This window comes from Talaromyces atroroseus (genome assembly GCF_001907595.1).
Source record: "Talaromyces atroroseus strain IBT 11181 chromosome Unknown scaffold_8, whole genome shotgun sequence".
In the NCBI taxonomy this organism is placed as follows: Eukaryota; Fungi; Ascomycota; class Eurotiomycetes; order Eurotiales; family Trichocomaceae; genus Talaromyces; species Talaromyces atroroseus.
Genome location: NW_017971440.1, coordinates 819,294 through 839,974, shown reverse-complemented (window position 1 = coordinate 839,974; position 20,681 = coordinate 819,294). Strand labels below are relative to the sequence as shown.

At 47.8% G+C, this 20,681-nt stretch overlaps 4 protein-coding genes across 4 annotated transcripts, besides 1 other annotated feature; 2 read left to right on the top strand and 2 right to left on the bottom strand.

Moving 5' to 3' along the window:
* Positions 1-368: 368 nt before the first annotated feature.
* On the bottom strand, positions 369-6,076 carry UA08_06234 (hypothetical protein; the record flags this gene model as incomplete). Its single annotated transcript, XM_020268535.1, has 7 exons — positions 369-1,151; positions 1,210-1,563; positions 1,624-3,008; positions 3,079-4,373; positions 4,520-4,743; positions 4,917-5,722; positions 5,782-6,076. 7 exons carry the CDS (start codon positions 6,074-6,076, stop codon positions 369-371), a joined length of 5,142 nt encoding a protein of 1,713 aa, XP_020118487.1.
* Positions 4,218-4,299: a repeat region (Identified by RepeatMasker using a combination of RepBase library and repeat library created with RepeatScout).
* A 687-nt stretch (positions 6,077-6,763) lies between the features above and the next one.
* UA08_06233 (hypothetical protein) lies at positions 6,764-8,318 on the bottom strand (the record flags this gene model as incomplete). Its single annotated transcript, XM_020268534.1, has 4 exons — positions 6,764-6,922; positions 6,981-7,272; positions 7,336-8,205; positions 8,281-8,318. 4 exons carry the CDS (start codon positions 8,316-8,318, stop codon positions 6,764-6,766), a joined length of 1,359 nt encoding a protein of 452 aa, XP_020118486.1.
* A 9,025-nt stretch (positions 8,319-17,343) lies between these two features.
* On the top strand, positions 17,344-18,040 carry UA08_06232 (Adenine phosphoribosyltransferase; the record flags this gene model as incomplete). Its single annotated transcript, XM_020268532.1, has 2 exons — positions 17,344-17,821; positions 17,886-18,040. 2 exons carry the CDS (start codon positions 17,344-17,346, stop codon positions 18,038-18,040), a joined length of 633 nt encoding a protein of 210 aa, XP_020118808.1.
* Positions 18,041-18,874: 834 nt separating this feature from the next.
* On the top strand, positions 18,875-20,628 carry UA08_06231 (hypothetical protein; the record flags this gene model as incomplete). The annotated part of the gene is made up of 2 exons (XM_020268531.1): positions 18,875-19,024; positions 19,228-20,628. 2 exons carry the CDS (start codon positions 18,875-18,877, stop codon positions 20,626-20,628), a joined length of 1,551 nt encoding a protein of 516 aa, XP_020118484.1.
* Positions 20,629-20,681: the final 53 nt, after the last annotated feature.

Here is a 20,681-nt window from a genome sequence, read left to right as displayed (position 1 = left end):
CTTATACCCACTCCATTCTAGTCCATTCTGATAGCATACGCATTGATCAATGAGCATATTCTTTCTGCCAAAGCCTTCATCCATCCATTCATTTATTTTGATTACTGTATTTGGGATAATTCTATTTAGCGTGTGTTGAGCGAGGTCTTTAAATAATAATATATTTTCCTTTCTTTTTTAAATCTTTTTTGTAGGTTAATATTAATAATCTATGCATATTGTAGTTATACTAGCTAATAATATTCTAGAGGATAAAAGTAACCAGGCAAACAACCTCTCAACTGCCAGGTTATGAGAATAAGAAAAAAGCAAATCAAGTCTGTCTCGCTGTACACGCACAAGAGTAGAAAGAAAGGGGGATTGGGGGATCAGAAAATATCCTCACACGCACTCCAATCACTAACCTCCCTACACTTCCAATACTGGCCCGAAGACTGCCAATACTCCTCGCCTGTAATAGGGCATTTAGCCCTCTGGAACCACTTGGGCAGAAACTCTTCGCCCTTCATTTCGCGCTCTCGCCGCTTCGCTCTCTGCTTCTCTTCGACGCGGTGTTTCTCGCTGGCCGCAAAGTCGTATTCGCCGTCTTCCATGGCGCGCTGGTCGGGACGTAGTCGCGTGTCGGTGGGCGGTAGGAAGGGGCGGAGACGGTCCGGAATGGCGTTGAGGGTTAGGACGAAGGGAGTGAGGTTGAAAGGGATCCCGGTTGGGCGCGGGTTGGCTTGCCATAGGAGGATGGGCTTGGAGGACTCGTCGGGGGCAATGGTGCTTTCGGTGCCTTGGGGTGGTGTAGTAGTAGTAGTAGGACGAGCGAAGATTTTGTCGTTCCATCGCCCTCCAATTGTCCATCTCGTGACGCCGGCGGCATCGACTAATTTGCCGCTTACTTGGTAGGCAGAAGAGGCTTTCCAGCCGCGGGCTTTGAAGTCGAGATAGCAGACTTCGCCTGTTTTCCAGTTCTTGACTTCCATGGGTCCGTAGTTGTCGACGGTGGGGTTGCCCGTGATGATGCCAATGACTGAAGAGGTTACTTTTTTCCATGTGTAGAGCTCCTCTTCGCCGTTGATAGGGCGTAGCTTGCAGAACCACGTTCCTAGCAAGTTGATGTCGAAGGATTTGCCATAGAATTTAGATTTCAAAGCCGATTCACCCTACTATCGTTAGTCCTAGATACATCAAGGCACGAAGAGTAGACAAAGAGGGACGTACGTAGTATTCCCATTTCGGTGACTCGGCCCACGCAGCACCAATCGGCGGATGATGGCTGACCTGCTCAACGTAGAATCGGTACTGTTTGTCCGGGCGAACATACTCAAAAGTCTCGCCTAGCAGGGGATTGAACGGCTTCGCAACCCGGCCAATCGTAGAGGCATACTCGCTAATTGCATAGGCAGCAACGTACAGCAGACGCTCCAGGGACTCGGAACGGTCGGCGGCGACGTCTAGCAGATCTGCGTATTCCATATCCTCGGCAACACGTTGAAGGAGCGAGGTGGGCTCGTTGAAGGATACGGGGAGTGTCATCTTGGTCATGTCTTTACCGATCATAGATTTGAGGATGCTCTAGATGGATGTGAGTTACCTTGCAAGAAATGCATGATAAAAGATAGTAGTAAAACTTACCCACAACGACAGCTTAGGTCTGTCATCTTGGTCCATCTTGAGTCTTTGCCGAACGGGATCTTCGTACCCTGTAAACGCAGGTGTTATAGCAGCAAGCTTCGACGAGCGCAGGTCAGCTATATTACTGTCCACTTCGCCCGACTCTGCCCACTTTTCGGCTGGGATTGCATCGTCTTCGCTGCTAATAGCATCAAAAAATTCTGCATCGTCATCATCGGAATCCGACTCTGCAAGATCTGCATATTCAGATATAGTCTGTCCCTTCTTGCTGGCGTCAACAACAGGCTCAGCTTTATCCCCCACAAGCGTCATTGTGGTTACTATTGGCTTTGCTGTTGCTTTCTCCGCCTCCAGCTCTGCTTCTGCTTCTGCTTCTTCGAACTTATCAGCATCCTCGTGCTCGAGAGGTTTGGGCGTATTTTCTAAAACTTCCTTGAGCGCCTTCTTTGTTTTCCTGCGCTTCTCTTCCGATTCACCGACTTTGTGTTGTAGTTCTTCATGCTCCTGGACAATACGAGCCATGCTTTCCTCCCACATTTTGCGCATATCCGATTCTTTATCAAGACGGTATTGCCAATAGGCATCCCTATCGCGTGATATGTTCGAAAGACAGGCTAGCAAATCGTTGAGACTGCCCACGGCCGACTCGTAAGTTGACAACGCTTGATCAACCACCGGGTCAGATACTGTAAGCTCCGGGGTTTTATCCTTCTGGGCCTTGAGGGAGGCAGAAACATTTGACAGAAGATCTAATTGCAGTTTCGCGGACTGGGCTGTGATGTAAAACGCATCTTTATTAGTGGGCTGAGCGTCATGACTCGATGCATAATCATTATAGTCTTCATAGTCCGGCTCTTCGTCAATGCCAGCAGGTACGCCGTTGGTGCGGTGAAGATCGATGGTGTGAGCGACACTCTGAGTGTAAGATCCATAGGCAGAAGCGGCTTCATCGTCTCCGGGAATTGAAGAGTCAACTGCCGTTCGAGATGTATGAGTATTGACCCGGGAGAAACTGGGTTTTGAATCAGTGGTCACCAAAGCCGAGCCGCCGGCACCCCTTGAATTGACCCTGGAGGTAGCCGAGGATGTAAACTCAGATGCTGGACCTTCAGAAGCACGGCTTTCCACTTGTTGCATCTTTGCATGCAAAAATTCCGATTCTCTGGTCCGCCGTCGTTCTTCCTCCTTGGCCTCGTCTTTGGCCCATTGGATGGCGTTGTTTAGAGCCCAGAACCATCGTTTGGCTTCGACTACGTGGTTTGCTTTAAGATGGTATTTCACGGATGACTTTCCCTGAATTTCGAAGCGAGTCTTGTCCTGTGCGTCCATGTGTAATCTAGCAATGCGCATACTGATAGCGCCTCGACAGGCAGAACCGGCGTCATCTAAAAATGAATGAGTTCTCTACTCAGCAATTTCGAAACACTTCTCAGCATATCATGGAGATAAACCAACCTTGGTGTTTGTAGTAACTCAAAACCCCGTCCTCAAGAACAAACCAACGCAGCTTGAACCCAGACGTATAGTTTGTCCACTTCTTAAGATAGCCCTTCATTTCTCTCGCATCTTTCCCGGCAAGAGTAACCTCACTGCTCGCCGCTCTGTTGGCGCTAGCTTGAGAGGGGACATTGCCCAAAATGGCTCTTTCCTGAATACCGCGCTGGGCGATGATCGCAGCAGGCGACTTCTTCACAATCGCACGGGTCTTGTCATCTTTCGTAACGTCTTGCGGAAGTTTGCCCTTCTTGTCACGCCTGAATGGATCCGCGCCGTGCATAAGCAGTATCTCTAGCAGTTTTGTATCCTTCTTCCTAGCCCCCTCGTGCAGTAATGTGCCTCCGGATTGCGCCGTGACAGTATCCGTGACAAGGTCCAGTGCATTCACGTCAATATTGCCCAGCACTCTGGGTTCTTCGAGAAGCTTTTCCAATCCATTGTAGTCCGCCCGAACCACCATATCTTGAATCTGTTTCGCCTTGACGTCGATAAAGACCGAACGTGCAAGTTGCAATTTCTCAAAAATCTCGGGCGTGCGTGCAACATCCAGGGCCGTTTGACCGCGGTAATTCGCAACGGAATCGTCTATCTGAGGCTGTGCCAGAAGCGCTTGCACCACGGCATCGCGGCCTAGTTGCGAGGCGAGATGCAACGGCGTATTGCCTTCACGGTCACGAGCGTTGATGTCGACATCGGGCCCGCTAGCAACCACGTATTCCACCACTTGCAAATCCGCACATTGTATAGCCAGATGAAGGATGGTAGTTCCCGACGATGATGATGCGGCGGCCGCGCCGGTACTTTGGTCCTTTGCTTCCTTGATCGCCTTGGAAATGGCGGTAGTGTCGCCGCTTCGTAGGATTTCAAACAGACGAAACGCCTTTACGGACTGTTCAATCGACGTGGCAGCGGCAGGAGCAGTTTCGGGCGGCGACGAGGAGCTTCTCTCCTCGGCAATGGAAGAAGAGATGTCGCCGGAGGCAGTGGGCGATTCCATTGTTGTGTCGATTCTCCGGTTGCTTCGGGTTTTGGTCAGGGAGAGCGACGAGTGTCGGTTGTGCTGGGACTCGGGAAAGGAGGGAAAGGAGGACGATGCGGTTGTTGATGTCGGCGAGATATTTCCGTTGCTGTTGCTGTTGCTGTTGATGTTGCTGTTATTGCTATTGTTATTGTTGTTATCATCTCGGCTCTCGTTTTTGGACTGTACGCGATGGAGGAGAGAGCGCGCCAGGGCACTCTTGGATCGCTTGTGGCTATGGACCAGAGGTTAGAGCGACTGGCTGACAAGTGAAGTGGCTGCGTTTAAAGAATGCGAAACAAGAATGGAGTCAGGGGAGCCAGAGTCAGAGTTCAGAGTCATGGCTGTGTTGACGTGGTACGGGGCTTCGTTAGAACTCACCCAACGCTTGATTCGCTCATCTTCGCAGCTGCATAGCGACTCGCTCGGGACGGGAAACAAAACAGGGAATTGGATTGGCTGGGATTATATGAATATGAAACTGGCCGTGTGTAAGGATATTGAGGGAGCGAGGGAGGAAGGCCAGGGAGTGTCTGGAGTTGTTGGCTGGAGGAGGGGAAGGAGAAGGTGGCGACTGCTTTGGGCCCCGGGGGGGAATTATTGGCCTGGGGCAGAGCAGATCAACACACTGCCACCTCACGATTATTTGCGCATTTACTTCTTAAGACCTTCAACGATCATCTGCGCATTTCCGATATATTCATGGGCTTCTCTACGTGATAATGTACAGTGGCATCAGAATTAAGGTCGCTGTTATTCACCGCCGCTCGCCGCTCACCAACAGCACGACGCTCCCCAGCTGCCTCCTCAGATCCTCTCGATCAACATCGTGCGTGTCCTCGACCTCTCCCCACATGCCCGTCTGATACATAACCTCCAGGCTCGATGCCTGCGCAGCCTCCTCAACGCCGAATCTCTCCCGGTCCACAGCAAGCGTCTGTTGCAGGTTGGCGAAATGCTCACCCCATTCCACCACCAGCCGCGCCGCAACCAGCAAGCTCTTGCTGGCCAGGATCGCCCTCTCGAGCCCCGCCAGCTCATATGCCGGCAAGGACCAGATCCAGCTCTGGATGGTATCCAGCGTCTTCTGGCTCTGCGACACGGGCATGATGCTGTTCTCGTCGAGGACGGGCTTGAGCTCGACGCCCGGCCAGATTGTGCGTGTGAGGAAACCGATAATCCCCTGCGCAACCCTCATTTGCATATCGCGCAGGCTTTCTGTCGGTGTCCCTCCTTCGGTCCCTGTTTCTCCGGGGCCTGACATGACTTTCTCACTGGCCAGTTCCTTCTCCGGCACCCAACACAGCAGCGTATCCGTGTCGAGATACCGCATAGCCGTCTTCACGATCTCCTGTCGAATGCGTTGTTGCTGGCCCGACTCGTCTTCGCGGACAATATCGGTGGCGCGCGTGGTGAGAGACGTCAGCGGGATCAAGTGTTGCTTGAGCGCCTGCTGGGCCGACGTTAACAAGTCCCATTCCAGAGCGATGGCCTCGGCGAGGTGGCGTTTGGTGTTGGGGACCATCAAGACAGCTTTCGTGGGACTGCGGACGGGGCGAGTGTCGAGTAATACTTGATAACCATCTACCAATTATCACCTATTAGCAGCGGAAAGGAATTTATCTCACTAAGTAGCTGCTCACCTGCATTCTCCGTAACATGCACGTCCTTCCAGAAGCGCCTCTTGAGCGGGGAGGATTTCGCTTGCGACACTCGCGTGGCAGCACTGCTATCTGTTTGCGTCTGTGTTTGTTTGTGCTGTGTAGTCGCTCGTCGTGGATCGTGCTTGAATTCGGGCGCGGGCGTGGGAGCTTTGGGCGGAGGGCCATGGGCGGTGATGGGGTGGGCGATGGCCCATGTTCTGGTGGCGCAGTGGAAGCATGCTGTTTGGCGAGTTGACGACAAAGCCGTCGCGGCTCTGCAGAGTTTCGTTCTCATTTTGTGTCTGGATAGCTGGCAGATGGAGTGTTGAAGAGATGATGCGGAGTGAAGCCGGTTGGCGATACATAAAATGAATTGCCAGCCATCGCCGCCTTTGTCACTCTACAAGTATACTTACTATACCAGAAAGTATACAGTACCCAGACAGGATCACGAGAGCGTATAAACAAAACAAAATAAAATGAATTAAAACTGTTTGTTGGAATCAAGAGCCCGAGATTAACTATCATTAGTTATTAAGCTTAACAGCAAACTGTACACAGCCTAGAACGAATCTCATCTGCACGAAGCATCAACTGACATTTTGAGAACAGAATACAGTAAACGGCACGAATGAAAGCAAATAAAAATAATATAAACCTTGGAAAAGGATGAACGCAGCAGAGTAGAAAATATCGACAACAGCCTCCCAATACATTGCAACACATACTAGTACGTAGTAAAACTTCTTGTCTAAACACGAACAGAAAAGTAAGTATGACACGAGGGGATCGGTAGATGAAAGATGAGAAAGAGATACTTTTGTACCCTGAGATATACTATTACATGCCAGTCAAATCCTGTTTCTCTCTTTGTTTTGATAATCGTGTAATCAGAGACGGTGGTATAGGACAAGCTGTTCTGTTTGGTCCAGCTGCATTCTTGCTTTCAATCGTCGCATCGTAAGTGTGAGAATCGTCTATCCTAAGCAATCGAGGCAAAGCCCGACGGGGGCCAGGCCACCTTGTTCAGGGGATACATCGACGACAGCCGGGGCTGTTTCTTTTGGCGCTCGGTGTCTGAGCGTTTGCGCATACGTTCGGCGTCGTTGGCGTCGGCGCCTTCCCGGCTTCCCCAGGCCGTCTGGCTGGGGTTAGCATAGTCTAAAGAAAAAGAAAAAGAGAAGGAAAAGAAAACATACCACATTCAGTGTCACAACGGCGTATATCTTGATTGCCCCGTGGAAATAGCCAAACAGAATCGACACCGGCAGCAACAGGAAATCCGCGGGATAGCGCCTGTAATGGCCCATCAGCTTGATGAATTTGCTGACAAACATCCACAGGCCTAAGGCGCGCATTGCAAAGCCATGCACGTCGCCGTCCAGGGTCTCGGTGGCCTTGTGGCAGAGGTAGATGAGCAGCAGGTCGCCCAGCAGCGCTGGCGGGGAGAGGGTCGTGAGATGCACGGCGTACGTGCTCCATGGCTGGCGGCTGCTGATGGTCAGTCTACGACGAACAAAATGGGAGAGGAGAAAGATGAGACCTGACACGTACTACCAGATGTCGCGCTCGCTGAACATGCTCGTCAGGTTGCTGCGCCAGTTGCTCCTCGACCAGCGCGCGCACTGCTTCAGGAACTTGGAGTTGTTCTCCAGCGTGGTCTGCACCTCGACCTCTGGGTGGTACTGGATGTACGTCTCCCAGCCGTGCGAGACCATCCAGCGCGTGATGAAGTTGTCGTCGTCCGCATTGAGCTGGTACTTGCCAAACCACCACTCCTCGTTTGTGAACGCCTCGGTAAAGGGCTCGGCCTGCAGAATCGTCGTGCGGTAGGCCACCGTGCGCCCGGACAGACACGGCACGCCGCCGTCCATGTGCGTCGTGGCCGCGCAGTCGAAATTGCGGCGCTCCAGGTACAGCGCGCCCAGGAAGTTCCAGATGCGCTCGGAGAAGGTTGGGTTGACTGCCCGGCGCAGGCGCTGGCACGTCACCACGCCGCCGTAGCGCTCGTCGGTGTCGAAGGGGGCCAGGATCCAGGGCAGCGCGGTGCGCGGCCAGCTCACGTCGTCGTCAGCGAAGATGGTGATCTTGGTGCGCACCTCGGGAATGGCCCTGGTCATCTGGCGGCGCTTGTTGGGGTGGGTGATGGTGAACAGGCGGATGCGCGAGTTGTAGGCCGGCATGCGCTCCAGCATCTTCTCGGCCTTGACGCGGTTGGCCGTGATGGTGACCAGCAGCAGCTCAAAGGGCTCGTTGTCGAGGATGGTGCGGATGGTCTCGACCAGCTCGTCGCCATCGCCTTCGAGCGAGGGCACAATCACCGTCACGTCTTGCCCGGTCAACTTGGGGTTTTCGGGGATCGGGATTGGCTTGAAGGTGTAGAACGACCACAGATTGACTATGAGGCGCGCATACCGGTACAGACTGTTTGTTTTTTTTTAAATTGACGATGGTTAGCAGGTGTTTCTCGCTTGCAGACGGAGATTCTACGAGACGGACAAGAGGAAAATGAAGCTCCGCATGAATGGGAAAGCCATGATGAAGAAAGATTACGAGACTGCGAGAAGCGCCAATTGCATCAATTCAGTTTTTTCTCATTCCCTCCTATTCTCTTGCGAACGAGTAGAAGAAAAGATACCGGAAAAGCGAGTGGCAAGGCAGATGAGAAGTTAAATGCCCATGACTATATCCCCATCAATCGAGTAGAGAAATACAAGAAGAGAATTTTGTTTTTTTTTTCTCTCTCTCTCTCACTCTGTCTTTTTTTAAATCAACGAAAAGAGGAAAAGAAAAAGGCGCAGAGTGGCTTTACAAAAAGAGTGACATGCAGATTCGCGCGTCATGGGAGCTGGATCTAGATGGGGAAAGGAACTATATATGCATTAGCCTGCGTAGTATACTGAGTAAAGAAGGTATAGTAAGGGTAGTAGTATAGTGCACTGATGCTCTCCATCGGCTTCTGACTGGCTGATATGCATCAGTCTGCGAGAATCTCGCCTCGGCCTCGTCGTACTCGGCTCGTGCGTTCTCCACTGCACTCTCGCTCATACGACTATCACTACGTTGATCTACCTGCGAGCATCAACCCGCAACAGCATCTTCGTTGCGTAATCATACGCATGCTCATGCGCATAGCCATACCCATGCTAGCAGCCGGGTGAATGCACAGAATAAACCAAAACAGAGAAGAGAACGGAAGAAAAAGGACACAGTGTTGCAAATGGCAAATGCGGAGCTGCAAAGCATGCTGCTGCATCGCTAACGCTTAGTGTGCTCCATCGGCCTCTAGCCTGGCTGACTGTTGGCTTGGCTTCAAGGGTCTGGTCCTAAGCTGTTGCTTTAGTCCTAGTACTGCGTACAAAAGAAGTTAAGAACTGCGTGCGATGCCAATTGCGTCCTCCGGCGTTTTTGCCGTTCGGCCCCTCCGGAAGAGGCTTCCCAGTAGGTAGTATATGACTATATTGATTTTTAATTAGTTATCACAATATAATATGGATTGTCAGTGGTCTCTCGCACTAGACTGGAGCCTGGCATTAGGTTTATTGCGTGCATAGCCTGGATTGTTTCTTAATGGTCTGACAGACGGGCCGATGAGGGCCACTACTCCGTACGCTACGGGGTATAGTAGTCTGTGTTATGACTATGACTACGATTATGGAGAGGGATCGATGGGATGAGGACTCGCAACGACCTTCTCGTCTTTAGTCTGTCTATTGGCGTACCAGACTTGCGAAGTGAGAGCAAGGTTTCAGATGAGTGAAGGCCCATGCTCGACTTCGCCCTTGCCCCGGACGTGAAGGTATAATTTCATATGATGAACTCATGGATTGAATGGAATTGAATGTAAATATCCGAAAGTTCAACTCGAACAGACTAGATGGAAGAACACTCCGTATCAACTCCGGATTTCTTTGCTTCCAATCCTCCGTACAAGCACTGCTGCTACTACCTAGTCAGCCGTGAAGCTAGTGCAAAGTCTACTCACTATTAGTACGTACTTGATTTATAGCAGTAATAACATTCAGCTATTATAGTTAACCGTCTAAACTAGTAATCCTGCTAGGACATGCGCCGCAACTAGTCTCGTACTCATTCTTTTAACAGAGATGGTAATGAACCAACTACCTTATACTCAGCATATTGAACAACATATGTACGTACCTGTCTATCTACTGGACATATCAACAACGGCCAGGAAAATACAAATACGCCAACTCCGAACAAACAATTCAAATCAAACCAAGTCAAACACCGTCTAGTATACTTTTCAATTCAGAGTCCGTGCGAGAGCTATCTAACCGGCCAGCCTAGTAGCTACTAGTTAGTAGTCAAGTCCACAATCCGCCCTCCACACGGGGGCGTCGCGGCGTGCGCTTTTCCTTTCGTTTCTTTTTTCTTTTCTTTTTTTTTTTTCCCTTTCTCTCGCCGTTTCTTTTTCCGGCTTTGTTTGCATCGCATGGCTGATATGACAGGACAGCCTCATCATGTACGACATAGTAGAGTTTGTGGCTAGCACGTGTGCAACCCTAACCCTAGCCCTATACTACCGACACATAGTCAGGCTCAACTATAGTCAGTTGCTAACTGGACTGGACTATACGATAATTAGTACGACCACGACAGAGTAAGCCGGAGCGAGTCGGAGCATTCTAGAACAAAATTTTTCTTTCTTTGTGCAGACGCAATAATTACTCATTCCCAGAATACGACGCGTAACTGTTAATATCGACGGCCAAACATCTAGAACAGCTACATAAACTACTCCATATCCTTAAAAATGTGACTACGACTAGTCCTCCGTACTCCGTAGTCTAGTACAAAGTTACTACATAAGGAAGGGTTCGCTGATCTACGACCTGCGTGGACCGAAGGGCCGAAGGATTCATCCGTTGAAACGTCAAGACTCAGAGCAGCCGATTTTTAGTGGTCGACGTACACGGTAAGAGCATTGGCCAGTGGGAATTGAAGGCTGAAGGATTTAGAAAATTTTGAGTAAAACATTTAGTACTACTAGCTGCTATTATTATTATTACTATTATTACTATGGATCAGCCGGGAAGTATGGAGAGAAGCAAGAAAATAAAACGGCGCGTACTCGGTGGACTATGGAGTAGTGTTACTATTTAGTATTTAGTTACCTACATTCGAAGGATTCTCATTTGCACTTTGCAAGTATACGAAGTACTACTGTAGGGGGTAGCTATTGTTGATTGATAAATATTTCTATCTATAACATGCAGGGATGCAGTAATCTAGACACTTCCAGAAAGCCCAGGGGTAGTTAGCGATATAACACTATCATAATATAAGCATGTTCAGGTACCTAGTACTCCGAGGTAAGGCTACCTACCCAATCCGGAATCTTTTGCATGAGCATTTATGAACTACAACAAAAAAAAAAAAAAAAATAAAGAAAAAAAAGCGAATCCTGCGAATCCTCCGTCCATCCATGCTCCAAGGATTGAGGGACATTTCTCTGCCGGAACATGTACACAGTACTCCGGTACCTACCATCTAAGTAGGCAAATAATAACAATATAGAGCCAGGGCACGGCGTTCAGTGCGCAGTCGATATTAATACTAGCATCAACTTGAGTTAACTGATTACGAAATATGACGGCTTGGTTTTGTATTCCTCATTTGAAAATTTCATTTCCAACCGCATCCATTCTCCCATCCATCATGCGTGCGTGCGTCCGTCGGAAATGCACGTTGACTTCCCCCCCGAGAGACTAGCATACACACCTACATAGACATAGCATAACATAGCATAGCATAGTTACTAATGTACTAATGTATGCATGCAAAAAAGGCAGCTAGTCTAGCGAGTACTCTCAGACCCTAGTTTGCCGGCTACGTAGTTATAGACTGCTAACTAAGTGGGAACTGTCTCGGACTGTTGTGCGATCTGAAACGACTATCATGTATTGAACAGAGTAGACAGTGATCGTGATTGACTATTTGAGCGTGGATTTATGTATGTATGTATGTATGTTCAGAGTTATGGAATGAGTCATGCTAAGTTCAACTTGGTGGTTGTACTAGGTTATAAAGACAGCTTGCGCATCGGATGGTAAAGGCATAGTTTAGTCTAAAGTATATATACATGATCATAAATGGGCAGGTTTCAGGTGGTGCATACATATCAACGTCAGTGCCAGACATTTCCTAATCGGGTAATATCTTAAACTATCCCGTGAATGCTTGCGAATTTCTCTCTTTTTGGAATAAAGTCTATATATAGAGCATACCATATACTCTGCTGCTCATTACCCGCTAATTACACATTTCTTCACGTCACTGGCAAATGCCCCTACCAGCCTGACCTGACCTTGGAGTACACTCACCATGCATGTACATCCGCGTACTTAGATCTATGTGCATATACTAGCCAGACGTGTGGATATGCATGATGCATGTACATACATAACATATACATGCTGCAGAATGCTTCGGCAATCGGTCGAGCTTCGGACCATGTCCCATGTTCCCGTGGTATGTACTAGAATGTGCTGTTCTGCAGTGAGAACTGCCTAATTGAGCTGACCTGCTTGCCTCTATGACTCATTTGAGATGTCTATGTGGAGTATTACATACATTTGCGTTGCTCCCAAGGTCCTACTTACTAGATCGAGCATCGGTTTGCTTCCCTTCTGAGCAAGCTTCGCCTCGCATAGTTGTACGTCCTAAGCAAGAGGTAGTCTGTGCCGAAGCACTTATAGGCGATTTGTTGTAGACTCGAGACAGTATCTAGGTAATATGTATCATTTCAAATTTGTCGTCTTTCTGCATTTTTGCATCGAACTCGATATGTAAATGGTTTGTATAATTCTATACATATCTTAGCACCTTGTACAAACCTGCACTTTTAGCTTTCAAGCGGGATACAAAAAGAGAAGAATAAACTTATTGTGCACTAAGAAATCCTCCTTTCCAGCTTCACTCTTAACGCAGGAATCCCTATCTCAATAACCTCCGCATCCTCGCCCACCTCAAACAGAAACCAATCGAGCATAAAGCCCTCGTATTTGAACTTATCAACGTCCATCAGGGCACGCAAGTCGGGCGTTCCGTCGTCAGCCAATGCGTTCTCGTCTTGATATACGGCACGGAATGCGAGTAACCTTGATCTAGCTAGAGCTTGTGTTTGACGCCAAATGACTTTGCCGGATACCGCTGCATGCTCAATGCCTTAGGATCAGCAACAACACCGTACAGTTTTGCAAGAGCAATACGGAAATCGGTGCCGTTGCTAGACAAAGTCGTTGATGAATATAGCCGACATGGTATCGACTGAAATGCTTATTGACAAGTTTAGCCCTCCTCCGGCTGAAGTAGATAAATGGGAAGAATTATATGTGCCGGAAGGAGAGTTGTTTGTTGCATTCTCCATGGCGGTCTTCATCAATGCCTCAATTAAAATATCGCCAATGATATCTGCATGGGCGTTCAGGTCCGGGTTGGATACTGTGTCGGAGGCGAGAATGGCAAAGCCGACATTGTAATCCCCTCCACATCCAGACTTCGCTGCAAATTCATATCAGCAAACGACGCTGAGGCAAGTATGGCCAGAAAAAGAAATTTTAGCTCACATCGAAGCTCGCTCGCCGATGTTTCAAGCGGAATACTGACAAAAGGGAAACGAGGAGTTAATTTATTTATGAAGATACTCCGCAGAGACTCAACAGCATCCAAAGACAGCAAGCCTTTGTCGCTGACATCTTCCTCTTGTGTAAAGCCAGCAGCAGTGCTGGTATAAGCATGAACATTTGGTTGATTATGGGACCGCAAGGTCTCTCATCCTCGTGAGCTCGTCTACTTGTGCCTCGAGGGTTTGAATTCTCATTTGGCGCATGTCAGAAAGTCGTTCCTACTAACTACGCGATTTCAATTTGCTTACAGATCTTTCTAAAAGCGGCTGGAGCGCCGCCGTTCTATACATGGTTTGCCTAAACGACGGCATCTGCGATCTTCTGAGCAATGTTTGGCTTTAGCACTGATCTGGATCACGAACCTGTTACAATCCTGCTTGCTGTCACGCATGCAGCGTACCCTTGAGGTAGCGCAATTCAGGCATGTCTTTGGCTGTGAGCTCACGTTAGTCTTGGTTGCATGGTCATTCGAGATGCTCAAGTGATCTTGATAGAATTGTTGAGAAGCAATTCAGGGCTGAAGATGGGCGACTTAATATATAGAAAATTAAGTATTGGGTCGTTCCTTTTGCAAACGAGTCTCCATGTATCGAATAATGAAGGAAAGGGTTCCAATGAGCATACCATCTAGGACGGAAGTCATAAAATGGCTCTTCCGAATATGTAACAAGCGACTGGCCATTCATACGGGCTTGTATAATCCTGCCGTGCTTGTCGTTTGTAAAGGAGAACAACGTTATAGGAACGATATTTTGCTCTGAGATGTACCCTTCGACGAGTTCCTTTGCCCAGTCTTTGCTCAGATCGCGTTTGATGTGTCTCAGGTGCATTGACACGAAGAAAGTATGCTGGAGCGGACTAGATTGAGTGCGTCAGTCTAACACCATGGCCTTTGAATAATCCTGGATTGAATTTGAAGGATTCTTCTGTCTGAATTTTTAGATAGTTCAGGAGGTGGCAGAGGCAAATTAAGAAATTGTCATAAATGTTACTTATCAGCGTAGCTCGGTCTTCTCCTTTTCTGATTTCTGGCTGATGCCCGGCTTGGAAATCGTTCTCCTGAGGATTGAAATTGTAGCAGAGTTCAACCACGTAAGTAAGAGATATGAGATGGACAAGGTCGTAATGATGAGAGCCACGGAAGTGATATTACATGATAGGTACAGAAATTGCCAGGATTTTACCTACTTTTAGCTTCTGATCGAAGTAATGTGATGCTGGGCTACATTTGCGTTATCTTAAGAGTAGGCCTTGGCGTCTAGAAATTCTTGTATTACCCCTGGTAGACAGAAATGTCTACGTAGACTCGGTTGTGAAGAATTTCCAGGCACCTACGAGACTTTTTACAAGGTCTGAGGGAAATGACCGACCTATCAATCAATGACCATGTGCTCGAATTAGCTAGTCGATTACATGATTTTCCAATACTGGAGAATAATAGATAATAATACTGAATTATACGGCAACTAATAAACAATACCTTAACGGAAATATTATCTTTTGTTAGACCAGGATTGGATGAGGGAAAGTAAATATAAAAGAGGCTACCTAGGTATGAAAAGAAACTACACATAGGAAGTTCTCGTAGTATATTCTGCCTGCCAGATAGCCAAGTAATAAATACCTAGGTACTGCCCGAATCATATCGAGATCCTCGTGCAGTAGTCAACTATTCGACAGTATGCCTCTCCTCAATCTACCAGTTGAGCTCTTGTTTCATATTGCCAGTTACTTGTCCAACTTCCAACACCTCAACGCATTTACTCAGATAAACCATCAAAAATACCACATATTCAATAGCTTCCTCCATCAGCTCTCCATCCAGAAGTACAAGAATCTGTTCACCTTGTCATGGTATGCAGAACATAACTTATCACATCATGTCCAAACCCTTTTTGACATGAGCACAATCTCTGCAGAGAAAGACAAGGCTTTATATGCGGCCTCTCTCAGGCTAGATTACTCGATCAACTTCTAATCCAGAATGATGCTAACATAAATACAAAAACGGCAAACGTATTCACTCCACTCCATATAATTGCTTATCTAAGGGATAAGATGGGCGACGTTATCGGTGTACAAATCTTGATTTAAAACCAAACCAATATTAAAGAACCAACCGGTGGGTATCATAGTGGATATACAGCCCTTCATTTTGTCTGTGCTCTGGGCAGGGTAGGCGTTGTTAATTTGCTGCTGGATTCTGGAATGGACGTTGAATGCAAAATTATGTCGCCAGAGCACGCTCCTATTACGCTTTTAGCGTGCACAGCTAAGAGGTTTTATATATCTCTTCTTTTCTGTGCTATGTATGCCCTAAATGAGGAAGTCTCAATGATAGATCGTATTGCTACATGGTTCCATGCAGGAGATACAACACGTACCGTACAAGTTCTAGTAGAGCGCGGTGCAAAAATAGACGGCGAGTCAGAACTTTAGCAGCTAAGAAAGTCTTAAGGAAGCCGGTAGATGACGACCCAAATACCTGTGATACTGCCCCTGTTCCAGTGCAGAGAAAATGGGTCAGGACAGTTGCCAGAACAGCAAGAAATATAGCTAGCAGGGCAACGGTCAATATGAACCAGATGCATCTTTTTAGACGCGAGAAGAGAAACTTCGGAGATTAGAAGTTACAAAGCATTTGCCTATAGCTGTGTTTTTGAAGCAAATAATACGAAAACATTGGGTGCAAGCTGCCATAATCTGGTTAATTATCAACGTAGCGTCGATAATTGGTAGTTTCAAGAGTGATTATAGTTCTTGCTCTCGGAGAATAAAAGTGCATCGTGCTCGTGCATACAAAGTTGTTGGTACTTGGTTAACTTAGATATCTGAGATAAAATATGACAGATCACATCAAGCCTGTGCTAAGCCTAATACGGACTAGCTCCCGCAACAAACGCCGGTATTTTATTACAAAACAGATAAAAATAGCTTAAAATACACTACAAATATTTGTATCTTATCACCCTCCGCTCGAAGTCTGGACCAGTTGAACTGATGGGTGGTGATCAGTCTGGAGTGAGTGACTTTGTCTGTGATACCACGATCCCTGCTGGTGTGTCTCACAGATCACTTGTCCTCCCCTTCCATCTCCAAGGTACTAATAGGTTACGGTCTAGATTCCAACTGTGTGACTCACCTTACGTAGCACCAGGTAAAACTAGTTTAACAGGCTTCAGCAAATGAGATGGTCGGGCCTGTTCATTCCAGTGTTTTCCTCATGCCGAGTCGGCACACGGCCGGCCGAGGGACTCCAATCATGCTTTTTGCCTCTTAGATCTAGTTGTTCAAATTTAAGAGTGTCATGATACTTACATGCAAGGATAGAGGGGCAATGCACATCGTGGCGGATTTAGGGCGGGGCACTAGCCAACTGCATGCTGTGATAACGACCAGCTTTTCAGCTGCACATTTTATTCTTCTAGGATTATCGTAGGGAGTCGGATGGAGGTCGAGCGAGAGTCGAGACCATTGAGCTGGTCTGGAAGCTTATATTCCTTACAATACATAGTCATACTATATCCTCCGTAGGATGGTGCTATTACTGTTACTATCACTACTCACAGAACGACACTGTAGATGTGGTTGGTCTGAATGGCGTCTTACTTGCGGTGTGTTCAATCTATTTGACAGTATATGTAGCATGATCAGGATAGAAAAATACAGCGTTAGGTAGGTACATGTAATTAATAAGGCAGCAATGTGTAATCGCATTACCTCGGATCACATCACCGATATTTTTTTACTGTACGTATTATATTTTTTTACTCCCCCTCCTCTTCCTTGCCTCAGGTATCCCAGCTATCTCTCCCACCCTAGCCCGGTCTTTTATTCCCCTCACTCGCTTTTTATTCTCTCTCTTCCCCTTCTCTTTCCCCCCCCCTTTCTCCGTGCTCGCTCTCCCAGCATGTCCCAGCAAACATCCCAGGATGCCTCCTCGACCACCCAAGAGTCCGGACACGCCACCACCAATACCCCCCGCACCACCGAACTCGCCAGTCTTAAGATAAGACTGCGAGCAGCGTTGCGCCAGTTCCCCGATTTCCCCTCGCCAGGCATCCTGTTCGAAGACATCCTGCCCATTTTCGCCGACCCGACGCTGCACGAAGCCCTCATCCGGTCGTTGGAGCTGCACATCCTCGAGACATACCACGAAAAGCCCGACGTGGTGGTTGGCCTGGATGCTCGCGGATTCCTGTTTGGTCCCAGTTTGGCCCTGAAGCTGGGCGCGGCTTTTGTGCCGGTGCGTAAGAGGGGTAAATTGCCGGGTCCTTGTGAGACCGAGTCGTACCAGAAGGAGTATGGCGAGGATTTTTTCCAGATGCAGGCCGATGCGGTCAAGAAGGGACAAAAGGTGTTGGTTGTAGATGATATCATTGCTACGGGTATGCCATCCAACTATTTATCGATTTCTACTCTGCAGTCATCGTTGCTAACCGCTTTATATAGGAGGCTCTGCTGCTGCGGCCGGAAATCTCGTCAAGAAATTAGGCGGAACTCTCCTCGGATTCGTGTTTATTCTAGAGCTCGACTTTCTCAAGGGCAGAGACAAACTTCCTGCTCCCGTCTTCACTCTTCTCCATGGACAGGAGGGCAAGGTTTAAAAAAGATGTCGATATATGGAGGAGTACTTTTTTGGCATATGCACACCTGATTTCGGCATGATATGTCTCTTCATCTTTTTCTCGATATTTCGGTGCATGATCTGAGGATGAAATAAAAGACAAGGGTTTTATCTTGCTTCTCGATTTTCGAGTACGACTTCAAAGGCGGTGCAACAGTTATCTTGTTTGTTGTCAGGCTATTGTTTTTTTTTTTCCCTTCGCGATACCCTATTATCAGCCCACCGCTCCCAAATTATGCCTCTCAAAACTATACTGCCTTACAGGGAGGGATGCAAGGCAGAAAAAATTACTCGACGAGAGGAGAAAATCCCACCAAGGAAGTTATAAAAAGAGCAGAGAAGAAAAAGACAAGGGAGTTTTGCATATTTACTATTATTTTTCATGTTTTATTTTTATTCTATGCTGTGAGCGCATCATGGCTCCTTAATAATAAAATACCATCTGTTCTCTTTTTCTTTTTTTTTTTTCTTTTTTATTTCGATGTCTTTCTCTGGCAAGTCAAGAATCATGCTACTTGGTTTTGTTGTCTGGAACAAACAGCTGTCATTGACTTTTGTATATAGACTGCCGAAACTGAATACTTCAAGGCTTTGAAATAGAATAACAAACAAAATAAACTAGAAAGTGATCAAAAATCGAGGAAGATACATGCAACAGCATCGACAATCACGTGACCGCGTCCGATTATAAAATCTTCCGCTTCCGAAAGCTTCTTTCTGTTTGCAAAACATCTCGTGTTGCTGTCACCCACCCACAATGTTATTCTATCCATCCAGGACTTCTTAATAAATTTACCCAACTTTTAATTCTATAATGTCTCCCGCTCGAGTTCTCGAGACTATCCACAAAGAGAATGAGCTCCAAACACTAACTTCCGCGCTGGATGCGTTATTGGTGACTGCCCATCAGCTGAGCTTGAGGGAACAGGATTTACAGCGAAGACTCAGAGTTGCGCATGATGAGGTTAGTTTTTTTTTTTTTTTTTATTTCATTCCGTTTCGTTTCATTTTTCTTTCTTGCATGATGAGAAAAATTTTATCATATTAGCTCTAGATCGCGAGCCGCTTGACGGCTATGACATTTTATATGTACCTGACAAGATTTTCACCTTTCGGTTTTGTTCTCCTGTTTTCTCTTATTGAAGAACGGATGCTGACATCTCCAAGTATAAAAGATTAGTCGACCGAGTCGAAAGTGGATTTTCCGACGTAGAAAAAACAGCCGTATTGGAAAAGATTCGTCCAGACGATGTTTCCCAACCTCTGCCGAAATTAGATCCGTCCCTGAAACCGCTAGACGTGGTGAGCCACCTCCGCGGCTCGGGACACATCCAGCCTCAGTTGGCCGATGTCGTAGTGGCGGGGATCATATATTCGCGATCGATAGCAGAGCGATCGTCAGTTGGTAATTCGAGTGTCGAGGTTAATCCGTGCGTAGTGGCTGCAAAGGCTCACGCTCGGCGACCTTCACTCTATGAACGAGATTTCACAACGACTAATGGCGTAACGGGGAGTCTTCGCTGTCCTTTTGCTAAGCCTACGGGAAATGGGAATGGAAAATCCACCACAGCCACCTATCAAGATGGGCAGAGCAGTACTACTAAATGCGGGTTCGATCCCATCAAAGCAGATCTTTCCCAGGATCGAGTATCCAGTGCAGGCGCGTCTGCGAGATCGTCGACGGCGGCAGCAGCTCGCTGTCCGATCCGATACATGGATGACCACTCACCCGAAGAACTGGCCAAGTACTTCGAGAACCACAAACATGAAATCCCGCGCAGCCACGCGATATGTGTAAACCGGTTCCAGAGGAATCAGACGACCATGAGGCAGATTGATGCTAAATATGGCAGTTTGGTTTCCATGATCCAGGGCCTCGGCGAGAAACATAAAGCGCTTCTTCCGGAGGCGGAGCGGAATGGAAACGGCACTAGCCCGTCTGAGCGCGTTGAGAAATGGGCAGAAGATGTCAGTTCCAAGTCGCCGCATCCAGCAACGCTGAGCACAGTGGAAGAGGATGATGCGCCTGGTGAAGCGGATGCGCTTGACAAAACGCACGAAGAAGAGGGCGACGAGAGAATGAGCCATTTTGAACGTCCCCTGCGGGAAATTCGCGTTGGTGAATCGCCTAGTCGGCCTTGGGGTATACCTGTGCCTGTGACACACCAGCAGCTGAGTGCTGTCAACAGTCCTGTTGCCCAGGTTCGTATCCATAGCCCCGAGTTGAAAACGCCGAAGCCGACGGACAGCGACATTCAACAACTTCAAGACAATTCGCCCACTCCAGCACGGCCAAGGGGTAAATGTCCATTTGACCATACAGCGTTTATGAAGAAGCCTCCTGCTGCTGCTATCGCGGCAGAGAATTCTACTCCGGACAAACGTATCCGCGCTGACGAGGCAAAGCCGCAAGTACAGTCACAAACGCAAGCACAAGCTCCGAGCACTAATTCAAATCCAAATCCAAATCCAAATCCATCGCAAATGGTTTTTAATGGGCCTGTGTTTTTTGGGTATTCGGCGGAAGAAACGGCGGCATTGATGCAGCAGCTGTCCAATGCCAAGTGACGGGAAGTTTTGAACATATTGTACATGACACATTCTTACGAGAGATGATATCC